The sequence below is a fragment of the Electrona antarctica genome, assembly GCF_951216825.1.
Source record: "Electrona antarctica genome assembly, chromosome: 7".
In the NCBI taxonomy this organism is placed as follows: domain Eukaryota; kingdom Metazoa; phylum Chordata; class Actinopteri; order Myctophiformes; family Myctophidae; genus Electrona; species Electrona antarctica.
In genome coordinates, this window is record NC_136812.1 from 52,008,017 (window position 1) to 52,032,931 (window position 24,915).

Consider the following 24,915-nt stretch of genomic DNA (forward strand, 5'->3'; position numbering starts at 1 on the left):
TTAATAGCGATTACTTGGATAATAAATAACCCCTGGGATTTGTATATTTTTATCATCAAAATAATGACCCATCCGATCCTACTGTAGGTCAAATTGTAATAAATATTACACACATCCTGTCTAAAATGTAGTTACTGTGGGCAGGGTTTGGATGACAATATAGCCTTTGCAACAGGCAAACAAATAAATAAAATATATTAGATTTTTTTTAACTACTAGCCACTATTCAAAAGAGAGTCAACCAGGGGCTCAATGGAGGTGCAATAAAAGTTTAAAAATAAAGTGGAATGTTTGAAAATGTATGGACCTTTTTCCATCACATGGAAACTGATTATGTCAAACGAATTGCGATTATCTCAAATAATTGTGATTGCCGGTATGTAATACACGTGACAGGCCCTAACTGGACAAAGGACCTGGGTGGGTTCACTCAGAGTGTGTCCTCTATTCAGTATTTCAGCCGTGACGTGAGCGCCCCCCCTCCAGAGATACTTCCGGGTCCTACTTTTGTGTCGCTTTTGTGTCCCCATAGAGTTATACTGTGACGATCCGTCGGACTAAATCCGAGACGAAAACAACCACGAAAGTCTCATTTTACCGCTTTACCTCGCAACAACAAAGCTGCTGCTCTCTCAAATCTGGCTGTGACAGACAGTCTGCCCCCACACTGAATACCATCGCCATTTTATTTAATTGTTTCAACTAAATCCTCATTAATTGCAAACTAGATTCAACATACTCAAGCCTGCACACATTCTAAATATGCCCCCGAAATATTGTACTGAGCAAATGGACTGTTTTTTTTTATTTTTATAATTTTTATCCCACGATTTTGCAACCCAGTTTTTTCACCCAGTGCCAATTATCTAATGTAATCCTGGGCGCTACACTTCCTCTGCCAACCTGGGGGGGCAGCGGACTGACCTCCTATGCATGAGGACTCCAAGCTGCTTCTTCTCACCTGACAGGGGGGAGTTTCCCCGGCCGGACGTAGCGAGTGGAAGGAACACGTTATTACGACCAGTTCCTTTCCCCTCCACCAGGCGCCCCGGCTGGCCAGGGGGAGGTAGTTTAGAGACCAGGATTACTGCATGTTTTTGTGAGGGTACCTACCCTAGGGGACACGGGGAGAACATGCAAACTCCACACAGAAAGGCCCTTTCGCCAACCCCACCTCGGGTATGGGCACTGATGACACGGAGGAGGGAACACGCCCCCAGCGCCCACAGCGCAAACAGAGCAAATGGACTGTTACCACCTTCAATAATAATGATAATAATAATGGTCTTTATTGTCTCGGTGAGCTCTGTCTGCAGTGCGTTTGGCAACAGGAAACAACATGGCTGCCTGGCTGGTTGGGGTTGGTTTCTACTCCAGACTCCAGTCTCTTAAAGCATATGGTTCAGCAGGGCTCGGACAGAGAGCTCCCTCATCACAACACAGCGGACGGACATCAACAACAATAAGCTCGCTTCAAACCCAGCAGCGCAACAATGCGAGCCTCTGTGAGCCCCGGCTGCAGGGCCCAACCTAACGGACGTCAAAAGGGTCCATAGTCTCTCGGTGAGAGACAAGAGTCTTCATAGAGAGACTCCGGGGGCCATGAGAGAGACTGAGACTGGGCTGATGGGGAGGAAGGGAAACATAGAACTGAGGCCTGGAAAAAGAAAAAGGCACCAGAGAAGGAACATTACAATGATGACAAAGAAACCATGTGGCTACAACTCTCGCCCGCACTGCCTTTATAATCCAATTCCGAGGTCATTATTGAATGTTTTTTTTATGTTCTGTGGAAACTTTTACTTAACCACTTTAGACCTGAGGACGATTCTAAAAAATGTCTTCTAAAGCCTACACAGTTTTCTGAAAAACCTATGTTTCTATGTCAGTGGTGCTCAAACCTTTTCAGGTCAACGACCCCCAGAATTATCTGTATCTGGCCACTGACCCCCATCTGAAAATATGTTGTTCCAGAAGCAAAGATTTGAGTTAAAAACGTTTGCTCGGAAAAAATATATGCACACATTTTAACGACCCGTAGCGCAGCACTCGGTGCCACGCTATGAGCTTGTAAATCTGCTATTTTTTCAATAGCTAAAGTATAATGCTTAAAACACTAAAAAGGGGTTCCCGTACAGAATGGGTTAAGGGTTTTTTTTTGTACCGGGAGTTTTGTGTCCTGGAAACATATATTCGTGTAGATCATAATTCTCCTTTTGAGCACGGAGCCACGAGTTCAGACCCACATTTGTCTTGCATGTCTCCTTTCTCTAGTCAGTAGTCTTCTTAACCCATTCAGGTATATTTTCAGATGGGGAGTCGGTGGCCGATAATTACATATAGTTTTTTGGGGTCCTCCTTGACATGAAAACCTTTGAGAACCAGTTATATTTAATAGAAACATGTTTTTTTTCTCTGAAAACTGTCAGGATTTGTAGAATCTGGTCTCAGGTCTGAAACGGGTGAACCCATTTTGCGCGGGAACCCATTTTGCTGTTTCAACCATTATTTTAAACTTTATCTATTGAAAAATAGCAGATCTACAAGCTCGTAGCGCGGCACCGAGTGCCGCGCTACGAGCTTGTAGGTCTGCTATTTTTGACAAATCGTCAAAATGTGGTGCAAATATATATATATTCTTTCAGAGCGAACGTTTTTAACTAAAATCTGTGCTTCTGGGGTGGTCCCTTGGAACAACATATTTTCAGATGGGGGTCGGCGGCCAATTACATATACTTTGTGGGGTCCTTGACAAGACATATTGAGCACCACTGATATAGAAACATGAGGTATTTCAGAAAACTGTCAGGATTTAGAAGACATACATTTCGAAAGTCAGGCCTAAATGGGTTAATACCGCTACTTACTACGTAATAAAACCGAAAAAAAGAACAGAAAAAAAAAGAAAACCTATTTTATAAGAAAACTAAATTAAATAATAATTACGGCAGTTTCTTTTCTCACCGGAAAATGTTGTGCCTGATTATGTTGGATAAACACAATGAGTACCACAGACGAAAAACAGTCTAAGTCCAAATTTCATTCTGACCCCTCCACCAAAAGGCCTCGTTGTCCTGAACCCTTATCTATCATTTATACATTATGGGTCAATAGTGTGGACTTAGACTGTTATTCGTCCGTCCTCATGGGCGATGACCGTAGTAGAGGAAGCTAGGTCTATAGTTAAGGGACGCAATAAAACAATGACCTCTGCATCCACGGGATGCACTACTGTACTATACTGTACTGTTTTTTATATTCTACTTTATTTTGCTAGCTTTAGTTATAATAATCATTTCTTCTACCGTTTTCTACATGAATATAACCACATTATAACCATATAAAATGAAATGGGAGTTAAATGCTGCAATTTGTAAAAATGGCACAAAAAAAAAGGCTCCCAACGTCGTTGAAGTGGGACTCATAAAATGTCCCTGGGACTCATTACATTGAAAACCTGTTTACATCACTGCCTGGCCAAGCTATAGCACTGCATAACATCACATCACATCATCACAGTGTGCACTCCTTAACTACCAATCGATACGCGTTATTGTTCTTGTGTTTACTGCGTGTATTCCCCCCATAGAGTATATAAAAGGATAGAGACTGAACTGGCGCGAAGCTCCGCCCCCCCAGCTATTCTTACTGGCCCCTTGATTCCCCCTCATCTCCACGGCCACTGGCCACTGCTTTACTCATCCCTCTAACTTCTCTCCCTCGCTGCCTCTGTGTTTGGGTGTGTTTACACAGCTGGTTGGCAAATGAAAAAAAAAAAAAAAAGAAAGGGTGCCCCTTTTATGACCAACTCCCTTTCTCCTGGCGTCTCTTTCCTGCCAGGTCATCCTGCATCATTTTTAGGAAATTCCACTTTCGCCGCTGCGCTGGTCGGACCAGCCGCCCAGGAATGTCAACACCAACAACAACACATACCAAAAAAGCTCTACTACTACTTACTACTACGCCCATTAGCCAGAGGCTATAAACAAACGTTACAAAAGGTGGACCTGCTTCAGTCGTACACATGCCTTCTGCTACGATCAGAAAACATACTGGTCACCCGATCAGAAAACATATTGGTCACCCCCGATCAGAAAACATATTGGTCACCCCGATCAGAAAACTAAACCTGTTGTGTCCCCCTCACACAAGACATCAGAGTGAAATATGGACACGGGTCACTGTACTGATTTGAGCTCACTCTTTGTGGGCACCAACAGAGATAGCCTGGCTAATAAGCCAGACCGAATCAGCCGCTGGCAAAAAATAAATTGCCTGCCAGCGGATTACGGTCTGGAGAGGCTCAATTGTATGCCCATTTCCTACACCAGAGAACTGGTGTGGCCAATCGGGACACGGTATGCAATAAGGGCAGGCTTTGGTACAGTGACGTTCAATGCTTGAGACCTTTGACTGACAGTAGCTCTGACCAATTGCGTCAAAGAGAAAATGTTTGAACCCGCCCCCCGGGAAACAAGATCCATACACAGCATCTCCAGACTCAAATACCACACGACAGTGTGATTTGAGTCTGGCTTATTAGCCAGGCTACAACAGAGAGACCTTGCGTATGCTATACATGCCTGGCCTGTCACTTTTGGAGCAATAGGAAGCCCCTGTTGTAAAGGGATTTGGTGTTGTGTATGTATTGTGTATTGTAATGTATCGTACCCTTTTAAAGTTTTTATTCATGGGTTTTTGAGTGGTGCAAACCACTCCCAACAACTGGCTTTGTACCCGTGTACCCGTGTTCGTACCAAACAAACGAGCATGGTTGCTATGGTTAGTGTGTGACGTCACTGACATAGCTGATCAGACTATATAGAAATATATAAAAAAAAATATTGAAACACAGACTATATAAGACCTTGCACCACTCAGTTCACACGGGTGTGATTTTTTATTATTGTTTGGACCCAATGTTTTATACATTATTAATGTGTCAATACAGTAACTAACCAACTACATATCAAAGCCATCATTCTACAGGCTCATGTCCTCCTGATATTTTATGGACAAGACGTCACGCACGGGTCAAGGTCAAGTTAAGTTGACATCTGGCATCTAGCTGTGGGTGCTTGACTTGTCTTGCCTTGACAATGTGTCTACTGTCAACCATGTTGTGGGGAAACGCAACCGTGGCTGTGTGAGCTGCAGGCATTGCCCTTCTCTTAGCCTCGGAAACACACACACATGTTATACCCTTCTCTCTTGACTCCTTAAGCCAGAGTTAGGGACGTGATGATTACACATTTAGTTTGACGATTGTCAATAATGAAACTGAAATATACCAACAAATTACTGGCATTTTCTTTTAAATGAAGTTATACTTTAACCCATTTTGGGGCGGGAACCCCTTTTGGTGTTAGCATTATGTTATACTTTAGCTATTGAAAAATAGCAGATCTACAAGACATTTTTAGAATCTGATCTCAGGTCAAAATGGGTTAAAAACATAGTGGAAATAACTGGTCTACAAGCTTACAACGCATCATGAAGTACGTGTTGCAAGCTTGTAGATCTGCCATTTCTGCATTTTTATATATGAACATTTTCCAACATACATGTACACGATTATGACGATAACGACAACATAATTGTGATTACAATTGATTACATTACAGGGGTTGACGCCGAGGTCTCAGAGGCACAGCACTTGCCCAAAAAGTCAACCAAACTCGTGTTAAATCCAAATCGACTGCAGAGTGGCGACAGTCACTTTGAAAGTCTGAGTGAGCGTTAAAGGACCACTTCACCACTTTTCAACGTATCTTCATAAAATAGGTCCTCACTAATAATCATGATAAAATGGCAATGAGAAAGATGGCTTCCATTTTCGCATTGCAACTTTTCAGGACTAGAAAGCCTGCAGTTTCTATTAGCTTGGATTCGATGATGTCACTGGTGGACGGGTTTCTGAACTGCCCACAGCCTTCCTATGAGACACATGATTATTAGTGAGGGCCTAGTATATGAAGATAGGTTGAAAAGTGGTAAAGTGGTCCTTTAACTGCTACTTGGTAAACGGAAGCATTATTTTGTTCTTTCATGAATAACCATCATATTTAATGACAACGTTTGCTTTCCCATTCAAACACACTTGCCCGTCGGGCAACCCGAACGCAAACTCCACTTGCCCCCAACGTGTCTTTTACTTGCCTTTGTCCATTTCTCACAAAACATTTTTGAGAGCAATATTTAGCTGTGAATGACTGTGTGTGTGTTTACATGGCTGTCATGTTGGAAATGGCAGTAAATCAGCAGGTGCTTTGAGGGTTTGATTAGGCTGTTTATCATAGTCTTATCAAGAAATAACACACCGCTGAATTCAGCGAGTGACCAATCAGAATTAAGCATTCAACCAAGCCATGAAATACGTCAAAATTAAATCATTGCATTTAGACGAGTGTGTAATAACTGTGAGTGTGACCACCCTGGCCAGAGCTCTGCAGCCCTAGGCTACACGGAACAATACAGAGACAAGAGGTCATTTAACTTGTAGGGGGTTCATTTTACACATGCCTTTAAATTAACATTCCACTGTTTTACTGACATAGCCTGGGGTGTACAGTATGTATAGCCTAATGAGAGTAGCGGTAGAGCATTGTGTCAGACGACAAATAATGATATGCGAGGGAAATTCAAAGTCAACTTTAATCCATTTTGGGCGGGAACCCCTTTTGGTGTTTTAAACATCATGTTATAATTTAGCTATTCAAAAATAGCAGATCTACAAGCTCATAGCGCGCTTGTAGGTCTGCTATTTTTGAAAAATCGTGAAAATATTTATTTCAGAAAAACTGGAGGATTTAGATTTTTTTTTTATTTATTTTGAGGTCAGGCCCAAATGGGTTAATAAAGCTGACCGTGACACCAGCCAGCGTGTCGATATATACGAGTGGCTCATACAATATCATGAACAATGTGATAAGCCCAGACACCGAGATATCAAACATAACCGATTCCATGGTAAACGATCCAAGGAAATTAATTCACCAAAAACACAGCCTAAAGAAAGATGCAGGATGTGAGAAAGAAAAGATAAATTTGCCGTCCACGGCTCTAGTTGAAAACTTTTATAAACACTGGCAGCCTCTCATCTCTCACTTTGATTCACTTCAAGCCATCTCATTGGATTAGAGGAGTGTATAATTCACCCGAGAGGGTGCAGACTTTGTTCTGTCGTTGTCACAATGAATTCAATTCTGCTGGGCGAAGTACAACAATGTGCAAACACAGCAGCAAGATTTGTGAGTTGCTGTGATAGGAGAAGGATATCAAACGGAACACAACCACCCTAAAGACTAATCATTGTGTATATTCCTGCACTATACCTGCATCCAGTGATCTTGGTACAATATAGAAATTGATCTATTGAAGATTCTGACGTTCAAATGTACATATTTTTTGTTTTGATTGTATTGATGTATTGATGTATTGTGCTTTCTGCTTTGGCAATGTAAACGTATGTTTTCTCATGCCAATAAAGCCCTTTGAATTGAATTGAATTGAATTCACAAGGAGCATAATGCCATCTGATCTGAGGCCGAGTCAACATGCTGTTTTCACCCTTTTTCCTCTCCGATCTTGGGAGCTGGGGAGCAGGGGGAAAACTGGTGGGTTTTTAAAAAATGAGAAAATTCCACAAGCAAGCACTGACCACCATGAAATGAAACCACTGGTAATTATGTGTATATGTATGCACTTATGTATAACATGTATGTATGCAATATGTCACTGCAAAAGTGTGGAATAAAAATGTAAGAAAAAATAAAATCACACCTGTGTGAAGTGAGTGGTGCAACTCTGTGTGGTGGTTCCCGGTGGGAGGGGGGGCTCATTCCGGCGAGCCGCCCCGCGTCCGAAACGGTAGAGAAATGACAGAGTTACCATGTGGGGGTGCCCGGGGGGGGTCCCCGGAACATCCAGACCCCCAGGAACGCACGCGCCCAGGCACTCGGTGCCGCACTACGAGCTTGTAGATCTGCTATTTTCCAATAGCTACAGTATAACATAATGCTTAAATAGACCCGACCCGTCCTGAATGGCTTGAGTAAAACTGCTTTTCCCCCACCACTGCCTACACAACACAAACGATGTCAGTAGCTCACAGAGTTGAGACGGCGCGCTTCGTCACAGCAACCCTGCGTACCAAAAAACTTCCACCATAGAAGAAACGCAGACCAGTGAAACCTCACGGGAAGCGTTACACACCACACACACACACACACACACACACACACACACACACACACACACACACACACACACACACACACACACACACGGGACCAACAGAAATAGAAGTGTCCTGGAAATCCTTCGTCCCAAAACAACCCAGTCAAAACCGGCAGCACGAGAGCTCGTTCTCCTGCCTGAGGGCCTAAACGCTAGATGACATTAAGCGGTTTTCAACCTTGCGTTTCTATTTTGGGCCATGTCATTATATAGGTGGAAAATAAAATGGACCAAAACGTGACATGAATGTTGTCGTACAACGAAAGTAATATATATATATATATGTGACCAGATTTGACTGAGAGACTGCCATCGCGCAAATTACAGCTTTTCACCAGAGGAGAAAAACTTTTTTTTAATTTTCTTTTTCAAAATGAGTTTATAGCACAGGCAGACTCTGCACATACTAGAGCATGTCTGAAATAAGTGTCAGAGCTGAAATCGACATGTAAATATGAAATAAATGCTTAAACATGTAGCTAGGTGTAATGTTAGAGACAACAGAAGTGAACCTTTCAAGCCTGTTTTCTCAACTCGCTGTTTTCTGCAAGACATAACTCTATGAGCCATATCTCCAAAACTGGTGGGCCAAACTGAACAACCAATATGTCAATTTGAAGCTATGAAAAATTGACAAAAAATTCAAAAAAATCCAATGGCAGTCCCTCAGTCAAATTTAGTCACATATATATATATGGCTCAAGTGGTTCCAAAGTTCCAAAAGGTCTGAAGAAGAGTCCGTTTGCGGCTCGAAACGTTACCATTCAAGTTAAAGTGATCCGTTAATTTCATTGTCAAAGTATTTGTATACTCTGTGCAGTGACAATAAATTGAATCTAATCGGGTGCAGTACTTAGTTTAGACAGTTTTTGGTTTAGACTAGTCATTGGTTAGACTAGTCATTAGTCCTACAACTACAACCTATACAACTAGATTAAGCCAGACTAAAACTAAATATAAGATTGAGACATTTTTAGTACTTCTAGTAAGACTAAAACTTAATTGCCCAGACTCTTCAACAAAGATGGCGAAAGCAAACATTCTTTGTTCGGTACTCATACAATAGTTTGGTACAAAACACTGAAGTCCTTAAACCAGAAACCTAAACCTAACCTCCCACGGGGCAGCACACCTAAACCTAACCTTAACCCATGTCTAACCAATGACTAGTCTAAACTAACCAACAATAGGTTTGGGAGTGGAATTTTGGTGTTCCCAGACTCTTTCCATTCTTGTACCATCACCGTTTTTTTTTTTTTTAAATCCGGCACCCAGCCTAGTAGGTTGTAGATGTGCATGTCTTTTGGCTGTTTTTCAGCCTCCTTTGCAACTCCAAGGTCCAATTACTCATCATTCAGCACACCTGGCATTTAGAAACAAGCATGACACGCCTCACACAACAGATGGCATTTACAATGGGTCACAATCACAGTGCACCGAGCGCTCATTTTCGCTGATGACACAAACAATGTCATGCGGCTGGCTACTTAACCCATTTTAGGCGGGGAACCCCTTTTTGGTGTTGTAAGCATTACGTTATGCTTTAGGCATTGAAAAATAGCAGATCTACAAGCTCATAGCGCGCCACCGAGTGGCGCGCTACGAGCTTGTAGGTCTGCTATTTTTGAAAAGTCGTGAAAATGTGGCACAAATCTTTGAATATATATTCTTTCAGAGTGAACGTTTTTAACTCAAATCTTTGCTTCTGGGAGGAGGTCCCTGGAACAACATATTTTCAGATGGGGGTCGGTGGCCAATTATCATTTTTGGGGGTCCTTGACAAAACATGAAATATGGAGAACCACTGATACAGAAACAGGAGGCATTTCAGAAAACTGTCAGAATTTAGAAGACATTATTTAAATTTCGACGTTAAAGAAGGTGCACACCGCTTTCACCTGCCGTACTGCTGTCAACGTTGTTTATGTCTGTTCCAATAGCTTTCCACATACCTGTCTGACTGTACTGTAATACCTGCCAAAGCCCTGTCCGACTGTGCCTGGGGGGGTGATAAGGTCTGGTGATAGCGTAGCTGCAGTATACGTTCCAACCTGAGGTTCGATTCTACAAAATGTCTTCCCAAATCCTGATAGTTTTCTTTAAAACACCCATGTTTCTATGTCAGTGGTTTTCAAACTATTTCACATCAAGGGACCCCCAGAATTATCTGTATTTGGCCGCCGACCCATCTGAAAATATGTTGTTCCAGCCAGGGACCCCCTCTCCCCAGAAGCAAAGATTCGAGTTAAAAACACTCGCTCTGAAAGAATATATATTCAAACATTTGCACCACATTTTCACGATTTTCCCCAAAAATAGCAGATCTACAAAGAGCTTGTAGATCTGCAATTTTCCAATAGCTAACGTAGAACATAATGCTTAACAACACCAAAAGGGGTTCCCACCCAGAACCGGGTTAACAGCATAGCCTACACTTCACATAGTTCGTGACCGTCACCGTTGTGCCTCGAGGTAAAACATTAGCCACGCGCCACTACAGTATAATACTTTTTACAGTGCTCGTAAAGTTTACGCGCTCCGTTTAGCCGGTTCCCCCTATGACATGATAAAAAGGCACCGCTCACTTCACAGGAGTGTGAAGAAGAAGTCACTAGATGGACCACATTGTGGTTAGATTACAGGGGGAGGACGGCCCCTGCAACACCTGGGGCGGAGCGGGACATGAAGACAACAATCTGACTCAGTCAGTATGTCAGCGACAATGTTATTTAGCCCATTCAGGGCGGGAACCCCTTTTAAGCATTGTGTTATACTTTAGCTATTGGAAAAATAGCAGATCTGCAAGCTCACAGCGCGGCACTCACAGCTTGCAGATCTGCTTTTTTTTTTTTTTTAATGTAAATGGTGAATGGTGCATTTATATAGCTCCTTTATCCAAGGCGCTTTACATAGATTGTGCATTACATTCACCCATTCATACACCGATGGCAGCGGAAACCATGCAAGGTACCAGCCAGCACATCGGGAGCAATTAGGGGTTCAGTGTCTTGCTCAAGGACACTTTGACACTAACTCTGGGGGAGCCCGGGTTTGAACTGGCAACATTACGGTTACCATCCAGCCACTCTACCCCTGAGCCACCGCCACCCACCCTGTGGGTGTAAATCTTTTTAATATATATTCTTTCAGAGCGAATGTTTTTATAACTCAAATCTTTGCTTCTGGGTCCTGAGAAAAGAGACCAGAAGAGCCCAGAGTCAGTGTCTAGACAGAGAGAGAGAGAGAGAGAGAGAGAGAGAGAGAGAGAGAGAGATCAGGGGCTTGCAATTGCAAAACAATGGAATCACTAAATACAGGATGGCACCTGACCCCCGACACAAATAAAGCTCAACACAGAGGCTCTTATTGTGAAAATACAGCAGATAGAGGCCTTCCAAAGACAGCCCTCAAGACAAGACAGTAGTTCCCACAGTTTACAGCCCGTGACCCGAAACAGAATGTGATATTCACCCGGCCGGGACCCAAACTAGTGAAAATAGCCGATCTACAAGCTCACAACGTGTCGCTTCGCGCCACGTTGTGAGCTTGTAGATCGGCTATTTTCACTACTAAATGTATCACTTCTAATGTTCCTACTTCTTCTAATTTATGGAATTTCTTTGATTTCTTCGTGAAATTACAAAAAAAAAGATGTGCTTTTAATTCATGATTTATTTAGCTTTTTGGGAATGTTTTTTTTTTTTTTTATGTCTTGAAATAATAATTAAAAACAAGATGTAGGAAACCAAAAAATAAAGGAAGGGACGCATAAAAATGTGTCCCGACCCAAAACACTGGGTCCCGACCCACCCTGCCTACATGACCATAGCAGTGTTGATTTCGTCGACTAAAACTAAGACGAAAAATGTTCGTCGGCTACCTTTTTCCACTGACAAAAACTAAATGGAAACTAAGGTGCGATGACTAAAACAAAGACTAAATATATTTCGTCAACAAATAAAAACTAGACTAAAATGTTAGGAAGGGACTAGTGGACAAGAGATCCAGTATAAGTCAGTTTAGCACTTGGTTGCATGCTGAAAACAGCCGATCGACAAGCACACAATGCGTCGCAGCTGAAAATCAGCCTTTACGACGGCCCGCCAAAACATATTTTAGTCGACTAAATCAACTGTAGATTTAGTCGACTAAAATCTTGATATTCAGTCGACTGAAAGCAGACGAACACCAAAACATTCCCGGTGACTAAAACTAAATGAAAACTATTCAAGACACTGACTAAAACCAAAATCAAAATGTGCTGCCAAAAACAACACTGGACCATAGCGTGTAACGTGCAGGATGAGACCTGAGCAGCGGAGAGGAGAGGAGAGGAATGGAATGGCAGCCACGCTCTTTTGGCTGGAGGTTAGGCGTTTTAGATTTCAGCGTCTCTCCTCCTCCTCATAACCACTTTTATATAATTTTTATCCCACAATTTTGTAACCAATTTTTTCACCCAGTGTCAATTATCTAATGTAATCCTGGGCGCTACACTTCCTCTGCCAACCTGGGGGGGCAGCGGACTGACCTCATGCTTCCTTCTAGGCATGAGGAGTCCAAGCTGCTTCTTTTCACCCGAGTTTCCCCCGGCCAGACGTAGCGAGTGGAAGGAACACGTTATTCCGACCAGTTCCATCAGGCGCCCCGGCTGGCCAGGGGGAGGTAGTTTAGAGACCAGGATTACTGCATGTTTTTTGTGAGGGTACCTACCCTAGGGGACACGGGGAGAACATGCAAACTCCACACAGTAAGGCCCTTTCGCCAACCCCGCCTCGGGTATGGGCACTGATGACACGGAGGAGGGAACACGGCCCACAGCGCCCCCAGCGGGAATCGAACCCCGGACCTTCTAGCTGTGAGGCGACAGCACTACCGACTGTGCCACCGTGCCCTCCCTCATAACCACGTTCAACCTGGCATCCCTATTATGGCCCCAGGAATTGACACTAAGGGTTGCCCCACCTGCCCCAGGCAGGTAAATAAAACTTTGCGGCAGGTGGAGTTTGCTTTCAGGTTGCGCCTGAAGCGGTCAAGTGCTCGTTTGAGAGGGGACAGACCTGAGGACGATTCTACAAATGTCTTCTAAATCCTGACAGTTAACACTAAAACTAAGACGAAAAATGTCCGTCGACTACCTTTTTCCACTGACGAAAACTAAATGGAAACTAAATGAAAACTAAGCTATGACGACTAAAACTAAATATACTGACAATTTCGTCAACAAATAAAAACTAGACTAAAATGTTAGGAGTGGACAAGAGGTCCAGTATTTCATTTTACAATTAGTTGCATGCTGAAAATAGCCGATCTACAAGTTCACAACGCGTCGCGCTGCGACGCGTTGTGGGCTTGTAGATCAGCTATTGACAGTCATTACGACGGCCTCAATGCCCGCCACAATACATTTTGTTCGACTAAATCAACCGTAGATTTAGTCGACTAAAATCTTATGATATTTAGCTGACTAAAACTAGACCAACACCAAAACCTTCCAGGTGACTAAAATGTGACTAAAACTAAATGAAAACTATTCAAGACTACGACTGAATCTAAAACAGAAATGCACTGCCAAAAACAACACCGCGGCCAAGTGGGCAACTTGGCATGACCTTTGGGGAAGTAGAACATGACCTGTACTCGCCTGACGACGGGCAAGTGACCCTGAGACCTTAGTGTCGACCCCTGTTGGGTAAAACCAAGGGGCCAGTGAGGCGCTCCAACGTTGAAGCTCTGGGCCCTAGTGGTAAGAGGAAGGACTGCAGGCGGACCCGTGCACGGACACGTAGGACCATCACTCCCTACGTCACCCATACGTCACCCCGGACCTCAAATTTGAGGTCCGGAGGAGGTACTTCCGGCAGTCTTCCGGGTGCTTCAAAACGCCACTGAGCAACTTCATCGAAATGAATAGCTTGGGGGCGGGGCTAGTGCTCCAGTTCGGTCTCTATCCTTTATATACTCTATGGGTAAAACTTACAACACCTTCTGTTGAAACAGTTGAACAGGTTCAGAGAAACGGTGAAAATGGCAGTTGACAATAATATACATTTAAAAGGTTATGCCAGGGACCTCCATAAGAGAAGAGTTTTACGGAACTAGCAGTGATTCTTAATCCGTTTAATGTCAAGGACCCCCAGTTTGACATGCATTAAGCTACGGACTCCCCATTTAATGGCATTTCTATCTCTGGGACCCCCAATTTATATTGTAAAATCAATGTTAATTGAACTCTGAGAGTGTACAAATGGAACCAAACGGACCTCTCAGAGTTACAGACCCATAAGGGTCCATTTGGTTCCTAACCGTCATTTAGCTGGGGGACCCCCTGGATCTCCCTCAAGGACCCCTGGGGGTCCCCGGACCCTACTTTGGGAACCACTGATATAAGTTACCTAGAAGCCCTTTTCACACAACATGTTGACGTCATTCTAATGCATGTGCTTTCAGACCACTGAATCACACCGACTAGAAGTCATTCTAATGCATGTGCTTTCAGACCACTGAATCACACCGACTAGAAGTCATTCTAATGCATGTGCTTTCAGACCACTGAATCACACCGACTAGAAGTCATTCTAATGCATGTGCTTTCAGACCACTGAATCACACCGACTAGAAGTCATTCTAATGCATGTGCTTTCAGACCACTGAATCACACCGACTAGAAGTCATTCTAATGCATGTGCTTTCAGACCACTGAATCACACCGACTAGAAGTCATTCTAATGCATGTGCTTTCAGACCACTGAATCTCACCGACTAGAAGTCATTCTAATGCATGTGCTTTCAGACCACTGAATCACACCGACTAGAAGTCATTCTAATGCATGTGCTTTCAGACCACTGAATCACACCGACTAGAAGTCATTCTAATGCATGTGCTTTCAGACCACTGAATCACACCGACTAGAAGTCTGAAACCATTTCAATATCTTCCAAAGACGGACATGAAACGCAGCACATTCTGCAACGATAACACTGAAATAACTTTGTACAGCCCAGTCTATGCACAGCGCAGCGTTATGGGAACGATCATTTTGAGACGTGTTAAGGGCCTTGCAAACGTGAAGCGAGGAACGCAGGCGTTGTTGCCTGGATCGACACAGGTCTCCTCCAGGTCTGTTGAAGAGTAGCCTGGAACTCACCTATGCTTTTTATGGCATAGGCAGCTCCCGGCAGGATCCGCCGGGAGAAACTATGCGCAGCTGCGCGACATGAGACTAATTACTTAGAGCGACAGAGAGAGAGAGGAGTGTGTGTGTGTGTACATGTGTGCGTGTGTGTCAATTTAACGAAGGTGCAGACGATCAGAAATCAGCAGAGTGAGAGATGTTTGCGCTACTCTATGCCGAATTGAAGTGGACTCGGACCCAGAATTTTTTTTTCTCCCTGAAAAAAAAAAACGTCTGGGTTTCCGAGGCTAGTTGAAGAGGGGCGCAACAACGCAAGCGTAAAAAAAAAGACTAAACAGATTCCAGATCTGGTGCAAGTCGCGGGCGTGTCCGAGCAAAAACGCAGGTCTCATTGAAAATGAACTATAGGCGCGTTGTATCGCTCCCCGTTTGCAAGGTCCTTAAAGGGGCATTCCACTCATTTTCAACATTTTACTATGTCATTAATATACCTTAGAGCTGTTGTGTGGAAATAATAAAAAAGTTGCCCCATTCTGTGTTTCCTAGAACTAGAGGTCTGAAAAAAATCGTTAACATGGTGAAACACATCTTGATGATGTCATCAAGATGTGTTTTACCATGTTAATGATTTTTTTCATAATTACAGTTATAGGAATAGTAAAATGTTGAAAATGGGTGGTTTTCAGTTTAACATGAGCTGAACTTGAGACTTCACAGTCGTATATGACCTTCGGCTCGGTGACAACACTCGCCACGACGAGGGAAGCCTTCTTCTGTGTGTGAGATTCCTTCACCTTCAGTATGTAAACCTGAGCAGCCAGCCAGCATGAGTCTCTGTCAAATAGTCAATACCGCGTGTGAGAGGGAGAGAACAGCCACAAGGCATGAGGTGTGTCTGTGAGACACACACACACACACACACACACACACACACACACACACACACACACACACACACACACACACACACACACACACACACACACACACACACACACACACACACACACACACACACACACACACACACACACACACACACACACACACACACACACACACAGTCATTTTTACTAGTTGCCTAGTTTACTAGTCGACTAGTTGTTAAACCACCTTTTATGTTTAAAAAAACAATAATATTTGTACATTTAAAAACTGTGTACATTGGTGACTATAACTATAATCTACCTGATATTGAGGCCTACAAAATCGGTAAAAAAAAGAAAAAGAAAAATTAACTTTTTTTTTTTTTCTTTTCTTATCAACTAGTCGACTAGTACCAGCAAGGTCGACTAGTGGATTTACTAGTCGACTAGTAAACTAGTCGACTAGTTGCTTAATGCCCTAACACACACACACAGAAAGGAGGAATGACGGGTTACTGCAGATCGTGTGTGTGCATTAAATGCCTCTACAACCTTGTCTAGACCCACACTGTAGGAGACTGGCAGCCGGCTATAGCTTGCTCTGTGCCTTTGCAGCTCTTTAGTGGCCTTGCAGATAACTTGGCATCAGTTCAATAGAGTGCAGTGCGGCGGTTATCTGGGTCGTTTTGGTTTTTTTGGGCTGTAAAATGGAAATGAAGAGTTTACATAGTACACGCATACACCTTCCCTTAACCCATTCTGGCCTGACGTCGAAATTTTAAAAAAAAAGTTTTCTAAATCATGACAATTTTCGGAAAGATTTGAGGCACATTTTAACGATTTTTCAAAAATAGCAGACCTACAAGCTCATAGCGCGCCACTCGGTGGCGCGCTATGAGCTTGTAGATCTGCTATTTTTCAATAGCTAAATTATAACATAATGTTTAAAACACCAAAAGGGGTTCCCGCCCAAAATGGGTTAATGGTTAAACGCTAACGTGACATGGATGCGTTCCAGGTCTCAATGGGTTAATGATTATATCTGGTTTCAGTGTTTATTTATGATGTATTTTCTCTTATTATTAAGGTTGTTGTAGAGGTCAGTTTGTATTGGGGGCGGGGAGGGGGGTCCCCCCCAGCCAAAAACGTTGAGAACCCCTGTGCTATAGAGGAGTGCAGTGCAGTGGTTATCGGGTTAATCTATTGAAAAATAGCAGATCTACAAGCTCGTAGCGCGGCACTCGCTTGTAGATCTGCTATTTTTGAAAAAACTTGTGAAAATGTTTGAATATATATATATATTCTTTCGGAGCGAACGTTTTTAACTCAAATCCTTGCTTCTGGGGGGTCCCTGGAACAACATATTTTCAGATGGGGGTCGGCGGCCAATTACATATATTTTTGGGGGTCCTTGACATGAAAATGTTTGAGAACGACTGACATAGAAACATAGGGGTTTAAAAAAAAAAAAAAAAAGGTCTAAAAACTCTAAATGGGTTAATAACTCCATTGAATTGCATGTTTCATGCATAAAGCGTAGCCCAAAGTGCCTTCACAGGGCTTTTTTGCGGACGGAAGTCTTGGCCGGAACATCCTTCAGTTCAGATGCATTTCCCCCGGATATAACGATATTCTTTCGACCAATCACAACACCTTTCGTTTCATATACACGGAGAATGTAACCCGATTTTGTAAAGTGTCGACGGCATTTCCTTGAGCGGTAACCGAAAAAACAATGATACCGTCTAACAGCGTATAGCCTATGCACAGTGAAGTCCTGGTAATCCAGGAGGCGATTAGCACACTTCTTTCAGTCAGGGCCTTCCCTCTCAGCTCCTGGTGTGTACCAAATGGCACTGAGTCTCTTGACAGAGGAGCCGGGCAGTCACCGATTTAGGCTGAATGTCAAGAGGACCGTCCTGACATTCCTATTGCACGGGGTAGGCTGTTACACAACGGCTCGGGGTCACACTCACATCCACTAGCACCAAAAGAACTGCCATACCAGTAGAAGCCTGTTGCCCAATATGAGCTAGCTGTCACATGGGCATACCTGTGTAAAAATGGAAGAGGGGACGCACGCACGCACGCACGCACGCACGCACGCACGCACGCACGCACGCACGCACGCAGTATAGCCAAGAGGATTTGCGGCCTGGCTGTCACAGAGAGTCTGACTATTATTGGAGTTCGTTGAGCTCTGAGAAAAACGGAGACAGCGCGACCGATGGCTGATGGCCAGAAAGCTCAACACGTGCACGCTATTTCCGCCATGCATGCATGGAGGAGAGGAGTTGGGAGGAGGACGGTTCGATGGCAAAGTGTTGCAGAGTGTTGCTCCTTTTGGTGTTTTAAGCATTACGTTATACTTTTAGCTACTGAAAAATAGCAGATCTAACAAGCTCGTAGCGCAAATGTTTTTTAACTCAAATCTTTGCTTCTGGGGGGGGTCCGACAACATATTTTCAGATGGGGGTCCGTGGCCAAATAAAGATAATTCTGGGGGGTTTTCAGAAAACTGTTTAGGATTTAGAAACCTTTTTTTTAATGTCTAAAATGAACAACAAGGCAAGTGACCTCACGTCACCAGAAGACAACCTAACCAAGTATAATAAAAAACAGTAGGCCTACTTGAAGAAACTTGCCAGATTCAAACTATTATGTGGGTTTTAAAGGTAGGCCCTCCAACTATGACAACCCTGGTTTCGAAGGGGAATTCTTTTTTGGGGAGCACAGACCGTGACACAAAACTGGAAAAAATTAATCCCAGTCGAGAGGCAACAGGAGTAAATAATAAATAACCAAGTCGAGAGCTAATCTTATCAAAGTACTTTGTGTTTCCCGCGTGTCCCCTAGGGTAGGTACCCTCACATGTTCTCCCCGTGTCCCCTAGGGTAGGTACCCTCACATGTTCTCCCCATGTCCCCTAGGGTAGGTCCCGACCCCCAATATAAATTGACTGCTACAATAACCTTAACCCATTTTGGGCGGGAACCCCTTTTGGTGTTTTAAGCATTGTTATAATTTAGCTATTGAAAAATAGCAGATCTACAAGCTCATAGCGCGCCACTGAGTGGCGCGCTATGAGCTTGTAGGTCTGCTATTTTTGAAAAATCGTGGAAAAAAACAAAAAAACAAAAAATCTTTTTTTTCTTTTTTTTTTTGAAAATAATTTGGGGACCCCCTAAAATAATTTGGCGACCCCCCCGAGGGGTCGCGACCCACGGGTTGAGAACCCCTGCTCTACCATGTGCTGCCGCGCGACACCGAGAGTATTGTCTGTTCTCCGTGGATGTAATGATGACCGTCTCTTGTATCAGAGTTGCTCTTAAATACTTTGGCTTGGAGCGAAGTCTGCAGCACACGGCGGTCAGCTGAGAGGGTTTAACCCATTTAGACCCGAGATCAGATTCTAAAAAAATGTCTTCTATATCAGGAGAGTTTTCTGAAAAAGCTATGTTGCTGTGTCAGTCGTTCTTCGATTTTTCAAAAAATAGCAGACCTACAAGCTCGTAGCGCGCCACTCGGTGGCGCGCTATGAGCTTGTAGATCTGCTATTTTTCAGTAGCTAAAGTATAACATAATGCTAACACCACATTTCTTCTGAATCCTGACAGTTTTCTGAAAAACCCTCTATGTCTTCTATGTCAGTCGTTCTCAAACATTTTCATGTCAAGGACCCCCGAATATGTATGTATTTGGCCGCCGACCCCCCCCCATCTGAAAATATGTTGTTCCAGGGACAAGATTTGAGTTAAAAAACATTCGCTCTGAAAGAATATATATATATATATATATATATATATATATATATATATATATATATATTCAAAGATTTTTTACTACATTTTCACGATTTTTCAAAAATAGCAGACCTACAAGCTCGTAGCGCGCCACCGAGTGGCGCGCTACGAGCTTGTAGATCTGCTATTTTTCCAATAGTAACATAATGCTATAAACACCAAATGGGGCTCCCGTCTAGAATGGGTTAATGGTTTGGCTGGAAAGGATGGAAGGATTTGGATGCTTGGCACATAATATAAAAAGAAACTGCGGAAATCATTTTAACCACTTTGAGCAACGTTTTATATACTTTGTTGTACGACGCAGCCGCGCAGCTAAAATAGCCGATCTACAAGTTTGCAGCGCTCTGAGCTATACTGTCTACATCAGTTATTTTCAAGAATCGGTCGAAATGTGTACTGTGTGTCCAAAACCTAATCTTGCAAAGCGCAGGACCTACCAGTGCCAAGAGTCTTGTGCACATTGCCAGTAGGTGCTTTTTTTTTCTCCACTTTCCATTTCATAATGGATGGAAGTCAATGAGGCTCCTCAGCTCTGATGGCGCCGACACCACCTTGCCCAACTTTGGAGGCATAGATCAGACATGTCATAGATAGAGAGAGGACTGCGGTTATGGCTGGTCACAAGAAGTCCAAGGTCCACATTGGAGGAGCCATGGCCATTGACATTCCCATTCGGATCGCACGCTCCACCCGATTGATATTTTCGAGTGGTGCAACCACTCCAAGGAACAGCAATGTGTGTTTGTCTGTCCCCATGTCTGTCTGTCTGTCTGTCTGTCCCCATGTCTGTCTGTCTGTCTGTCCCCATGTCTGTCTGTCTGTCTGTCTGTCTGTCTGTCTGTCTGTCTGTCTGTCTGTCCCCATGTCTGTCTGTCTGTCTGTCTGTCCCCATGTCTGTCTGTCTGTCTGTCTGTCCCCATGTCTGTCTGTCTGTCTGTCCCCATGTCTGTCTGTCTGTCCCCATGTCTGTCTGTCTGTCTGTCTGTCTGTCTGTCTGTCTGTCTGTCCCCATGTCTGTCTGTCTGTCTGTCTGTCTGTCCCCATGTCTGTCTGTCTGTCTGTCTGTCTGTCTGTCTGTCCCCATGTCTGTCTGTCTGTCTGTCTGTCTGTCTGTCTGTCTGTCTGTCTGTCCCCATGTCTGTCTGTTTAGAGTATAGTCCGGCAGCCGACAGGGTTCCTTTGTTTTAAAAAAAGTGTGAAAATTGGTCTTTTTTATTGGCCTAAATATTTTCTATATACATTCATGAATCCACTTGCTGACCGGCTGTTAGTATTGGGTGTTAGTAATTGTTTTTTTCATTAACATCCTATGGCAGGCAAAATTGTCACCCTAGTTTGACATGTCACATGCTACTTGCCTGGCATATGATGTTAATGGTAGGGTCACAAGAAACCCCTATAAAATAAATGCCCAATACCGACAGCCGGTGGATTCATGAATATATATATTTTAGGCCAATAAAAAAAGACTATATACAAAATGTCCCACCCGTCCACCACGGCTGCCGGACTAGTGACTAGTACCAACGGGATGCAAACGCAGATTAGACACACCTGAACGGAACGACATGCGGAAACACCGGTCGGGTACAGGCTTTAGTTTAGACATACTATTGGTCCGACTGTCACTAGACCGACGACAACCTACCTCAAACCTGCACTGCACTGCACTGTACTGTACTGTACTGTACTGTACTGTACTGCACTGTCTCTCATCATGCACATGTGCTACAGCAGCTGCACCGTAGTCTGTACTGCACTGTGCTCTGCGCTGGTGTTACACTAAAAACTCATCTTCCCATAATGCACCTGTGCTGCTGTGCACACAGTGTGACGCTCAACAGTGCCACGTTGTACAGTACATACTACATAGTCAGACAGCCTAACAGCACCACTCGGTTCAGAGACGGGTCTGATTCTTTTTTTAACAAACCCAAAACAGGGATACCACCAGCCAGGTTAAAGTGGTTAAAACAATGACAGAGATGTTCAGAGAAGACAAGAAAGGCCCAGGATGCACAATGCTTGCACGGGGAAGAAAGCAACAACTCTGACTCGTCACTCTGCTCCGAGCAATGCTTTAGGTCAAAGTAACCGTACTGGTGTACATCACTCCTCGCTCTGAGCAATAGAGGGTATGCGCATGCTTAAAGTGAATGGCACATCGAGTGGCAAATCGAGTGGCAAAGGAACATGCAAAGTGAGTTTAACATTGTTTAATGCAATCAGATAGGACTTTTCTGTTTGGATGCATGGGTTGTCAAGGCTAGAAAGTCGTTTTTATCCACTCAGTAGGCGTTCCTGCATAACTTCCTGGTTTGATGATGATGTCACGCGCATACTCTCTATACTTTAGGTCAAAGAGTAATCACTCTTCAATGAACACAGCCTGCGGCCCTGCCTGCAGCTACTCTCCTAAATATTTCCACTGCTTGAGAATATGCACAATTCTCATTGTAGTCTGGACTCTGTGAGCTATATACTGTACATCCTCCAACCATAATGTATCATGTTCCATTGACTGCCATGTTGTTATGGCTTCTAGCTAGAGCTGTGCTTTATTGCGGTTTAAGACACAGGTAGCAGCAAGATTCATAAACTGTGACCGGGGGATCCCAAACATGGCTATACGGCAATTCCACAGTAATGGGTCTCTCTCTCTGCAGGTTTAGGCAAGTTAGATTTTAAGACTTTAATGGCGATTAGAAACGAACAGGGAGAGAAGAGGGCTCGTCAGAAACGCCGAGATGGAAATGTTAACGGGTAGCAACAAATCAGCTGGTGGTTTACGCTGCATACTGCATACTGGGTCATGCTCGACCCCACAGCTGTTAGTGATTAATGACCTCTTTGTCACCCAACCAACCAATGCTGGTCTATTTATCCCACAATTCACCAGCCACTTTTCCAACGTCACCAACACATTTTTACAAAAACGTGCAGACACAGACATGCAACGTGGTTTGTACTGTTAACGTTAAAGCAGCACCTGAACCTGAACCAGCCATGAGGAAAACACTGAAGCATTTGTGTGGCTGGCTGTTTGGCGTGCGCACGCGTGCGTGTGCAGTGTGCACAGGGTGAATTTTGCATCCCAAAACGCAGTTTATAGTCAAGGGACGCAATAAAACAACGACTAGAACAACTAGAATAAAAAACCCTTTTTTTAATTCTAGTTTATTTTGCTAGCTTTAGTTATAATAATCATGGCTTCTTCTGTTTTCTACATGAATATAACCATATAAAATTAAATGGGAATTAAATGCTGCAATTTCTAAAAGTGGCAAAACACTAAACATCTAAAATGACCATCCCTGCTGTAAATAGGTTTACTTTGAAAACCTATTTACAGCACTGCGTGTGTCATGGATTGAGTTAGGGTTAGGGTTAGCACTAACCAGAGTTAGTGTCGAAGTGTCCTTGAGCGAGACACTGAACCCCTAATTGCTCCCGATGTGCAGGTTGGTGCCTTGCATGGTTTCCCCTGTCATCGGTGTATGAATGTGTGTGAATGGGTGAATGTAATGCACAATCTATGTAAAGCACCTTGGATAAAGGCGCTATATGAATGCACCATTTACCATTTATATAAATGCACCATTTTATCCGAGGTCATTAGGGTTTTCTTTTTTAACTAATAACCAAAAATAGGCTGATCTACAAGCTTACTAACCTCGCCTCACCAGGCTTTCCACCACCTCGGAGGAAAGCCTGGTCTCAGTTCCAAAGCGGGAGCGGATGATATCGCTACGTCATGTTGTAGTATTGTTTTGTAGTCGACAGGCAGGAACAACGGGGCGGGACTTCCTTTTCCCTCAAACCGGAAGAACAACAATAAAAGCTCTCGTAGCCTGTAGCTTTTATTGAGAAAAATCGGTTTGAGGGAAAAGGAAGTCCCGCCCCGTTGTTCCTGCCTGTCGACTACAAAACAATACTACAACATGACGTAACGATATCATCCGCTCCCGACAGGATCATATACCCTAAATGAAATGGTGCCCTGGCTACAAGCAAGCTTGTAGATCAGCCTATTTTTGGTGCAGGACACACTTTAGAACAGGGGTTCTCAACGTTTTTGGCCGGGGACCCCCTGAAATGCTTTGGCAACGTCTCGGGACCCCCGCCCCGCCCCCTCCCGACCCCCAATATAAATTGACTGCTACAATAACCTTAAACCATTTTGGGCGGGAACCCCTTTTGGTGTTTTAAGCATTGTTATAATTTAGCTATTGGAAAATAGCAGATCTACAAGCTCATAGCGCGCCACCGAGTGGCACGCTACGAGCTTGTAGGTCTGCTATTTTTGAAAAATCGTGAAAAAAAAAAATATATATATATATATATATATATTTTTTTTTAATAATTTGGGGACCCCCTAAAATAATTTGGCGACCCCCCCGAGGGGTCGCGACCCACGGGTTGAGAACCCCTGCTTTAGAAGACATGCCGACTTCCATCACGGAATCCAAGTGACAGAAATCAGTCGTGGTGGCGACTTGAGAACTTGGGACTCCGTGGAGTGTCGTTACGGTACCTGACATGGTGAGGTCCAGCCGGTGAAGGAGGGAGCGCTTGGCGGACTCCATCTCGGGGCTGGGGTTGTCCAGGGCCTGCCTGCACCACACGATGGGGCTGAGGGCTTTCTGCAAGGGGCTGTTCAACTTGGCCTCGTACAGCCTGGAGGAAGAAAACATACAAACACACACACATGCTTAGCATATTTGACCATATTATATTACACTCTTGTTAATGATCCAGCTCTTTTGCTTAATTTCAACGAGGCTCACTCACCCTTTTTTGGGGTTCTTGTTGCCATGTACAGTATATATAATATAGCATGCATTTGTACATTTTGAATACATTATTATT

General features: G+C 43.7%; 1 protein-coding gene across 4 annotated transcripts in view; it reads right to left on the bottom strand.

Moving 5' to 3' along the window:
- slain2 (SLAIN motif family, member 2) overlaps positions 1-24,915 on the bottom strand; it is a 72,053-nt gene that overhangs the window by 31,540 nt on the left and 15,598 nt on the right. For all 4 annotated transcript variants that reach the window (XM_079506907.1, XM_079506906.1, XM_079506905.1 and 1 more), the window contains exon 2: positions 24,581-24,723. In XM_079506907.1, coding sequence (XP_079363033.1) covers positions 24,581-24,723 — 143 coding nt within the window. The remainder of the gene's footprint in view (positions 1-24,580; positions 24,724-24,915) is intronic.